This window comes from Vitis vinifera, chromosome 5, assembly GCF_030704535.1.
Source record: "Vitis vinifera cultivar Pinot Noir 40024 chromosome 5, ASM3070453v1".
Classification (NCBI taxonomy): Eukaryota; Viridiplantae; Streptophyta; class Magnoliopsida; order Vitales; family Vitaceae; genus Vitis; species Vitis vinifera.
The window spans coordinates 812,204-822,305 of NC_081809.1; the positions used below are offsets into that span (position 1 = coordinate 812,204).

The following is a 10,102-nucleotide window of genomic DNA, read 5'->3' on the forward strand; positions in this document are numbered from 1 at the left end:
TCACACATTGGCTCATGAGCAGAAGTATGGACTTTTCTCAATAGTACGGTAATTTGAAAAAATTATTCTTAAATTATTGTAGTAAAAGAAGTTATTACAAATATATGGTAGTTTTTGCCACCTAGGAGAAAGGGTGAACGGATAAATTTTTTTTTTTAAACCAAAATAGTCTTTTCAAAAGACGATTTTATTTCCATTTAAAAAATAAATAAAAATTCAAAAGCGAAATCGTCTCTTAAAGAGACGATTTCTCATTAAAAAAAATAATATTTTTTTAAAAAAATCCCAAATTATAAAATTAAAAAAAAAAATCCTGAAGAGACGAGTTCCCATTAATATTTTTTTTTAAAAAAAATCCCAAATTATAAAATTAAAAAAAAAAAATTCCTCGGAAATCGTTTTAAAAAAATTAATATTTTTTTTAAAAAAATCCCAAATTATAAAAAATAAAAAAAATTGGGAATTTTTTTTTTAATTTGGGATTTTTAAAATATATATATATATATATATATATATTATTTTTTTTCATGGGAACTTGAGGCCTTTTTTTTTTTTTTTTTTGAGATTTTTTTTATAAAAAAATATTATTTTTTTTCATGGAAACTCGTCTCTTCAGGATTTTTTTTTTAATTTGAGATTTTTTTTAAAAAATATATTATTTTTTTTTCATGGGAACTTGAGGCCTTTTTCTTTTTTTTTTTTTTTTTTTTAATTTGAGATTTTTTTTAAAAAAAAAATTATTCATGGGAACTCGTCTCTTGAAGAGATGAGTTCCCTTGAGGCCTTTTATTTATTTATTTTTTAATTTGGGATTTTTTTTAAAAAAAATATTATTTTTTTTAAAAAAAATATTATTTTTTTTAAAAAAAATATTATTTTTTAAAAAAAATATTATTTTTTAAAAAAAAATATTATTTTTTTTCATGGTAACTCGTCTCTTTTTATTATTATTATTATTTTTTAATTTGGGAATTTAGTTTTTAAAATTTTTTTTTTTTCATGGGAACTTGTCTCTTCAATAGATGAGTTCCCTTGAGGCTTTTCCTTTTTTTTTTTTTTTTTTAATTTGGGATTTTTTAAAAAAAAAATATTAATTTTTTTTTCATGGGAACTCGTCTCTTGAAGAGACGAGTTCTCTTGAGGATTTTTTTTTTTAAATTTTTTAATTTGGGAATTTTTTTTTAAAAAATATATTATTTTTTTTTCATGGGTTCCCTTGAGGCTTTTCTTTTTTTTTTTTTTTTTTTTTTAATTTGGGAATTTCTTTTTCTTGAGAACTCGTCTCTTCAAGAGACGAGTTCCCTTGACGATTTTTTTTTTAAAATTTGGGATTTTTTTTAAAAAAAATATATTATTTTTTTTCCATGAAGAGACGAGTTCCCTTGAGGCCTTTTTTTTCTTTCTTTTTTTTTATTTTTGTTTTTATTTTTTATAATTTGGGATTTTTTTTAAAAAAAAAATATTAATTTTTTTTTCATGGGAACTCGTCTCTCACGAGACGAGTTCCCTAAGGGTCTCCAACGCAGCCTGGCCCGAAGGAGTAAGGCCCATGGCCCGGGTCGGGCCACTGAGCCCGTTGACTGGTCAACGGGTCGGGCCGGGCCCCTTGATATATCTAAGGCCCGTGGGCCCTCAAGCTGGGCGGGCCGGGATAAAAATTAAAATAAGTTTTAATTTTGAAGGGAAGGGGATTCGAACCCCTTCCCTTATGGAACCATAAGGGATCTAGCCACCAACTGAGCTAGTCATTTTTTATGTAATTATTTTGCATTAATTATATATATTAGAAATGTTGTATGATTTTTGAAAAAAAATAAAAGTGAGTTGGCTGTGACCGTTGAACATGCCACTCATAATTCAATTTCAAATATATGACCGTTGAACGGTCTTGAAATTTAAATAAAAAAAAAATAAATTCTAATATTTAAATCCCTGTAAATATTAAATACCCTCAATTTTTTTCTATTCTCTCAACTCTTAAGCTCTTTCCCATTCCACAATATTTCCGATTATTGCATTTTGTCTCAAATTATTCAATATTATTGGTGGTGAAAAACAAGTATTGGTGGTTCAAAGAGTTCAAATTTGAAGGAATTTCTACTTCAGCTCTCCAATTTAGTAACATACTTCACCTTTTTTTTTATTTATTTGTTATATTTTAATTTTACATTTATTATTTTTAGCATAATATTTTATCAATAATTATAATTATGACAAGTGGTTCTTGTTCTTCATCTAATGCATGTGATAGCAAAAAATTTACTTCAAATATATGGAATTTTTTTTGATAGAATAGAAATAAATTTAGAAAATAATAAAAAAGAAATAAAAGCAAAATGTAAAATTTGTAACAAATTTCTTAGTGGTGGCTCAAATGCAGGTACAAGTCATTTAAAAAGGCATCATAAAAATTATAAAACTAAAAATAATGTAGATATTAGAAATTATATACAATTAGGTAAAGATGAAAGTGGAAATTTAAAAACATTTTCTTATGATGAATCTTATTGTCGTGAAGAAATGATTGGTTATATAATAAGAGCAGAATAACCTTTCAATTTCACTAGTTCGCCATCACCGCCAAGAGACAATGATTAAAATATTTTACTAAATGTATGTCATATTTTTATTTTTATTTTTATTTTTATGGTTGAAAAGTACAAATGATTGACAAATAAGTAGGTGTCAACCTAGTTGGGATGTATTTATTTTGTAGTAATGTAAACTTTTCCCACATTCTCAAATATAATGTATACATTCAATGAATAAAATAGTTAACAATGAATATTTTTATTAATGTAACATTTCTATTTCTTGAATATTTTTTTTAATATATATATATTTTTTAAAGTGGCGGGTCTATGGGCCGGGCCTAATTTGGGGCCCATGGCTTGGCCCATCCAAAAATGGGCTCGGGCTGGGCCGGGCCGTGGGCCGCGGGCCTTTTGGAGACCCTTAGAGTTCCTTGAGGATTTTTTTTTAAATTTGGGATTTTAAAAAAAAATATTATTATTTTTCATGGGAACTCGTCTCTTTCAAGAGACGAGTTCCCTTGAGGATTTTTTTATTTATTTTATAATTTGTAATAAATATTAAAAAAAAATATTAATTTTTTTTAATGGGAAATCATCTCTTCAAGAGACGATTTCCTTTTTGAATTTTTATTTTATTTTTAAATAAAAATAAAATTGTCTTTTGAAAAAACGATTTTGATTAAAAAAAAAATTTATCCGTTCACCCTCTCCCTCTCCCTTAGGTGGTAAAAACTACCATATATTTATAATAACTTCTTCTACTATAATAATTTAAGAATAATTTTTTTAAATTACCATACTATTGCGAAAAGTCCGATGAAGTATACATTATAATTAGGTCTCACGTAAGTCAACAATCAGCCCTGCCCATAAAGAGCATTAAATTCATTCAGAGATGGTGAGGCAGGGAGCATCAAATGGTTAACACACGGTGTGATCACCCTCTGAGCTTGTGGCATATATTTATTATTATTGCCGTTTTTCTTTCATAGCATGCATTTGGTTTACTGTGTTCTGATGTGTATTGGGTGGTCATGTCATATGGTTGACCCATCAGATTGATGTTCTCCAGAAGGCCTTTCTGTACTGAAATCACAGACCCTTAAATCAAAGGAGAAAGGCCTACAAGTTGAAAAGATGAGTAGCACCCTGCTAGGCCTCAAATTGCTGATTATTAAGGCCTACCTCTAGCCATTTTTGTGGGGGATGGTCTCATTAGAGTGTCAATGGGTTTCATTTATTCTCTCTTGGGGAATATGCTCACATAATCCTCTCCTAGAAGGCAGAAACAAAGGAAGAGAGGTTGATTTCAAATAGAGGATAAGCTGCTTTCAAATAAAGGAGATATTAGAACAAGCAGGTAAAACCCATGAAAGCACAGAATATTCCAGCTCAGCCCCAGCCAACTACGTTTGCTGCATGGCTTTAGTGCAAAGCTTTACTTCATGGAATCTTGAATGATCATTAAAAATGCAGCAGAAGATGATCATAAATTTTGGTGTCATTAATTTGCATCAGATCTAGGGTTAGATTATAGAGGCTTGAGTCCCTAACCCTTAAAATGCACTTTTTTTAAATAAAAAAAAAATAATTAACCTTGGTCTTACTCATCAGCCCAAGAATCTTCCACATCCATCCAAACTTGAATTTTGCAAAACCATGCGAGTGAGCAAAATGATCATCTTATTCTTAATGAGTCCACACCATACCTAATGGTGCATTCAAGATTATGGTACACCCAAATCTTCTACCTTGGTCATATATAAATGCAAGCATATAATTGCTTAAGTGAGGGCTACCCAAACCTAAAGAATAACTAGCTCCCATAGAATTACAAAGAATTTTATAATTGATCATCATCCATTAAAAAAAAAATAATTATACTCCAATATTTTATGATAACTAAGATAAGATAAAGTAAGAAGCTAGTATCTAAGACCGATATACCATTCATACTATTTCTTATAAATAATTGATATCCCAATATAGAAACTGACAATAATCAATTGGATTATTTTTTGTTGGTTAAGTTATGAATCCACTTTTTCATTTATCCCTTGATATTTCTTTATCTATTAAGATAAACATCAAGTTCCAAATTAATGGAACTACCAAGTATCAATACTTTGGATCATCCAAGGGGATATATATGATTGTCTCACTTAAGAGATCTCATGGTGTAAATGTTGAAAATGTCTATAATAAACCATTGAATCAATGACTATCCAAGATTTTGAAAATATATGATTTCTTTGAAATCTTATTAGTATAAAACTTAAAATAACCACAAACTCAAACAATAATGCAGTATCTTCTCAAGATTAGGAATAAATGCAGTAGCGGTTTAGGAAATGAAGCGTATTCAAATGACAACATTAGTGATGTATTCTTCATAGTTCATGTTTAATGTCTTTTTATGATATACTAGCACATCCACTTCAAAGTCCAACTTTAATGACAGCTAACTCATCCCATTAATCAGGAGGGTAATACCATACAACTATCATTGAGTTGCCCAAACTCATGAAATGCCTTGAATAACTTATTAAAAGAGACCCATAATTTGAATATTTTATGTAACCATTCATACAAACAGACTATGTAAAATGAAACCTTATGAAGCAAATTTCTCATAATATGATGCTCAATAGGGCAAATGATGAAAATAGTAACGTGCAAATAAATGTCATTATTAATATATGATAAATGTTTCCGAAAATAACATTTGTTTTCTTGGGCAAACTCTAACAATCTCCTCCCTGTATATATAGATGGAGTAATTATACCATAGCTAGCCTCATTTCTAACTTAATTATTTCATCAGCCTAATCCTAGCGCCTTGCACCCCCATTAATTACTTCGAAAAAAGGACACTTAAATACCACTCCCCCAAAACCAAGATAACATGTCCAACCCTCCATCCCAAAGCTCATAGCTTTCAACACAATTCTCCCACTCCCAACCTACACACTCAAAGTTCAAGCCTGAATTCATTGATGAAGGAGTAAACCACTCCCCAATCTCTGCATTTGAGCTCCAATTACCACTTTCACTTCCCTCACTAGCTCTTACCTTCTCTGGGTCCATTTCAAGGCTTTCTATCTCCTTACTAATAGTGACATTCTGTCTCTTCTCTTTAGGGGTCATAGCCCCATTTGGATCCATAACCCCACCTTCCAGAAAGTTATCAAGGCACATTATTTCACTACCTTGCTCTTCAAATGGTCCCAACACTCCTGTTTTTCTCGCCTCATTTGAATACAACCCGACATTGCTTGTAGTAACTTCACCTGCAGACAGTGCTACACTTTGTGTCTCCTCAAATTGATCCATTATGCTTACCCCGCTTTCCATACAAGAGCCTTGCACACCAAGCTGGCTTCTTCTGTCCCCTCCTTCATTTGAGTCTAAAGACTCCAAACTCATTTTTTCACCCGTTTCCTCAACTTTCCCAGTAATGGTACTAAGTATGGTTCCTTTTTCTTTGGCAAGCACCTCACTCACTGCACCAATTCCTGGCTTCCTGAGTGGCATTTCAACGATGGAGGGCGCGGTCTTTTTGCTTGTGCTGAACCTTGATCGGCTTTTTCGCTTGCCCTTTTGTTTGTTTGAGCCATCTGTCTTGACCATGGGTGGGGAGGAGGGTATGGATTCAGTACTGGGCCTGGTGAAGCTGATGATTCTTCTGCTCAAGTGAGAGTTCCAGTAGTTCTTTATCTCATTATCTGTTCTTCCAGGCAAATGACCAGCTATCAAAGACCACCTACAGCAATCAAACCCGACTAATTAAAGGATAAAAATGATTGATCTTCCTGCTAAATCATACAGTGAATGATTATTAGCTAGGAAAGTAACTCTGCATTTATATCTTGGAAGATTACTCATCCAAATATTAACCGTCTCTCCAATAATTGGGTAGAGGACTAAGCAGAAGGTGTGCTCAAACTTTGCCAGCTCCACTATGATTTCACCAACTGTTGACACAGAAGGGCTATGTGCATTAATATAGGTAGGGATGGGGGTGCTGCCAAAAATTGAAGCGTAGTCCGTATCATTTACCTCAACAAACAGATGATCCGACTCTGTGAGCTCATGTTCAACTTGCAGATAAGGAAAAAGGATAAATGAACGAGAAGGCGTTACTGGGCATTATTGTTGTAAACCCTTCTGCGCCATACCAGTACTGATACTCACATGAGCTCAGCTGGATCAATTATCAGCAGATTAAATTATGGAGAAATGAGTACATCTATATTTGGGCAATTTGAATGGACACATACTCCATTCAATTGTTCGTAGAAGTCTAGCAGAAGTTCAAAAGCAACCCCATGATTGAGTGGCATGCATGTCATTGGTGGAAAAATGGGGAAGGGAAAGTGCTCTTTTGAAGACTTTATTTGTTTCCTTGGAAAATGAAATCAGGGAAAAGAAGAGGATATTCATAATTTACTTTGCTCTGGGAAAAGCCGGGGAAAAATAGAAAAAGAAAGAGGAAGAAGAAGAAGAAAGAGTAAAATTCTAGAACATACCTGTTACCCCAAGAACTATGCAACTTCACGATGGTATCTTCCTCTTCAGCAGTTATGTTGCCTCTCTTCAAGTCATCTCTCAGGTAGTTAACCCATCTCAGTCTGCAACTCTTCCCACACCTTAACAAACCTTCAAAAAATCATCCCAAGTGAAAAATAAATCATCAACTGTTCCAAATCCCCCCTCCCCAAAAAAAATTAAAACCCAGTTGAAAAACAGCTTTCCAGACATGGGAAACCACTTATTTTTATACCAGCATTTTTGGGCAGTGACCTCCAGCATCCTTCTCCATTGGCTTGAATGTACTTCCTCAAGATCTCATCTTCTTGCTCTGTCCATCTTCCCTTTTTCAACCCCATTTTCTCACAACATGGTGCTCTCCCCATTCTTTTACCCCCAGAGACAGACTTATCAGGTTGGTTGTAACGCCTCTGAGGAGCTATAGCATATATATATATATATATATAGGGGACTTTTGTCAATAGTATGGTAATTTAAAAAAGTTATGCTTGAATTATTGTAGTAGAAGAAGTTATTATATATATATATATATATATATATAGGGGACTTTTGTCAATAGTATGGTAATTTAAAAAAGTTATGCTTGAATTATTGTAGTAGAAGAAGTTATTACAAATATATGGTAATTTTTACCACCTCGGAGAGAGGAGATAGGAGAGAGGGTGAACGGATAAATTTTTTTTAAACCAAAATCATCTTTTCAAATTTCAAAAGACGAAATCGTCTTTTCAAAAGACAAATCGTCTCTTTAAGAGACGAATTACATGAAAAAAATATATATATATTTTTAAAAAATTCCCCATTTATTAAAAAAAAAAAAGGAAAAAAAAAATTCCTCAAGGGAACTCGTCTCTTCAAAAGACGAGTTCCCATGAAAACAAATATATATATATATATTTTAAATTCCCAAATTATAGAAAAAAAAAACAATTCCTCAAGGGAATTTTTAATTTGGGAATTTTTTTTAATTTGGGAATTTTTAAAAAATATATATATTTTTTTTCATGGGAACTCGTCTCTTCACAGAGACGAGTTTCCTTGAGGAATTGTTTTTTTTATTATTTTTATTTTATAATTTGGGAATTTATATATATATATTCATGGAACTCATCTCTTGAAGAGACGAGTTCCCTTGAGGAATTTTTTTTTTTAATAATTTGGGAATTTTTAAATATATATATATATAATATATATTTTCATGGAACTCGTCTCTTGAAGCTCCCTTGAGGATTTTTTTTTTTTTAATTTGAGAATTTTTTTAAAAAAAATATATTTTTTTTCCATGGGAACTGTTCCCTTGAGGAATTTTTTTTTCATGGGAACTCGTCTCTTCAAGAGACGAGTTCCCTTGAAGAATTGTTTTTTTTCTTCTTTAATAATTTGGAAATTTTTTGAAAAAAATATATATATTTTTTTTCATGGAACTCGTCTCTTGAAGAGACGAGTTCCCTTGAAGAATTATCTTTTTTTTTTTTTAATTTGGGAATTTCTTTTTTCTATGGGAACTCGTCTCTTGAAGAGACAAGTTCCCTTGAAGAATTGTTTTTTTTTTTAATAATTTGGGAATTTTTTTAAAAAATAATTTTTTTTTTCATGGAACTCGTCTCTTAAAGAGACGATTTCCCTTTTAAATTTTTTTAAAATCATCTTTTGAAAAGACGATTTCGTTTTAGAAATTTGAAAAGATGATTTTGATTTTAAAAAAAATTTATCCGTTCACCCTCTCTTCTCTCTCCTAACTCCTCTTTCCTAGTTGGTAAAAACTATCATATATTTGTAATAACTTCTTCTATTACAATGATTTAAACATAACTTTTTAAAATTATCGTATTATTGAGAAAAGTCCTATATATAGGGGAAGAGAGTGAGAGAGACATAAAGGGTCAGGGTCAAGGCTCAGGGGTTGTCCCTAGAGAAGCGGTAACAAGAAGTGCCACGAGTGTCGAATGGACTCAATTGACGTGGCTTGTCAACTATGGATAGCCCTGGCCCCTTTTCATTTGCCCAAGTTGGTGCTCCACAACATTCCCTCGTGCGACAAATTGCTTACAGCATGAAAAATGCTGTTACTTTTCTTCCCCTATGCGTTTGAAAGTAAAATTAATTAATTATATGGAAAATTATAGGATTCGAAATTGGTACTTATCTGAATATACAATTCAGACAATTGAACTTGTATAATAAATAAAATCTATGTCTCTAAATAATAAGATTACGATACAAAATAATAAAACTAGTACTAAGAAAAAAATATAGAAGAATAATAAACTTAATACAAAATAATAAAACTTAAATTCACACTTAATATATATATATAATTAATTTTTTGAGTTTATAAAAAAATGTTCAAAGGAATTTATTGAAATAATTTTAAAAAGAAATATTAGTGAATCTCACTACAATATTTTGATTAATTTTAGTCATTTTTTTTACTAAAGCATATTCAAAGAATGTAATAATTTTTATTATAATCTTGGGATCTTTTTTTTTTTTTTCCCAAATAACTAAATTTACATGGATTGAAAGTAATCAAACATTTTACTTAACACATGAGATCTTACCATTACTAAAACCTCAAAAAATATCTAAATATAAACTGATAATAAGAGCTTGATAATTATTATTTATATTTGAAAGTATATTATTAAAAGCAATACTATTTTTTATTGTTAAAACTATGATATTATGAGAAGAGAAATATAGGGATGGAAAATAATAAAATGAGATTTAACATGGTTGAGGTTAGAGTTGTAATTTGGATGGATTAGAAGGTTAAGTCATGTTCATTAATTATTAATTTAATAAACTAAAATTTCAACATTTAACAATATTTTTAATTAAATAAAAAGAATAAATTTATTAGTTTAAGATAATTAAAAAGTGATAATCCTAACCTAAGATATTAAAAAGTGACAAATGTTAAGAGTTTATTTCTGATTTGGTTTATATTTTTTAAACCAAATAAATAATATAAGGGTTCAAGTTTCACAGGTTGTCAACACTAATATTTTGAGGCA

At 30.5% G+C, this 10,102-nt stretch overlaps 1 protein-coding gene across 1 annotated transcript; it reads right to left on the reverse strand.

Moving 5' to 3' along the window:
- Positions 1 to 5,191: 5,191 nt before the first annotated feature.
- Positions 5,192 to 7,491, reverse strand: LOC100251652 (transcription factor MYB7). Its single transcript, XM_002271826.4, has 3 exons — positions 7,318 to 7,491; positions 7,064 to 7,193; positions 5,192 to 6,297 (listed from the first exon to the last, which is right to left on the reverse strand). The coding sequence occupies exons 1-3, from the start codon at positions 7,448 to 7,450 to the stop codon at positions 5,409 to 5,411; spliced, it is 1,152 nt and encodes a 383-aa protein (XP_002271862.1). The 5' UTR covers positions 7,451 to 7,491; the 3' UTR covers positions 5,192 to 5,408.
- Between the last annotated feature and the right edge of the window lie 2,611 nt (positions 7,492 to 10,102).

Coding starts and splice junctions, on each gene's coding strand:
- LOC100251652 (XM_002271826.4), bottom strand. CDS start 7,450: ATGGGGAGAGCACCATGTTGTGAGAAAATGGGGTTGAAAAAGGGAAGA. Junction 7,194..7,317: donor GTCACTGCCCAAAAATGCTG/GTATAAAAATAA, acceptor GATTTTTTGAAG/GTTTGTTAAGGTGTGGGAAG. Junction 6,298..7,063: donor CATAGTTCTTGGGGTAACAG/GTATGTTCTAGA, acceptor TGATTGCTGTAG/GTGGTCTTTGATAGCTGGTC.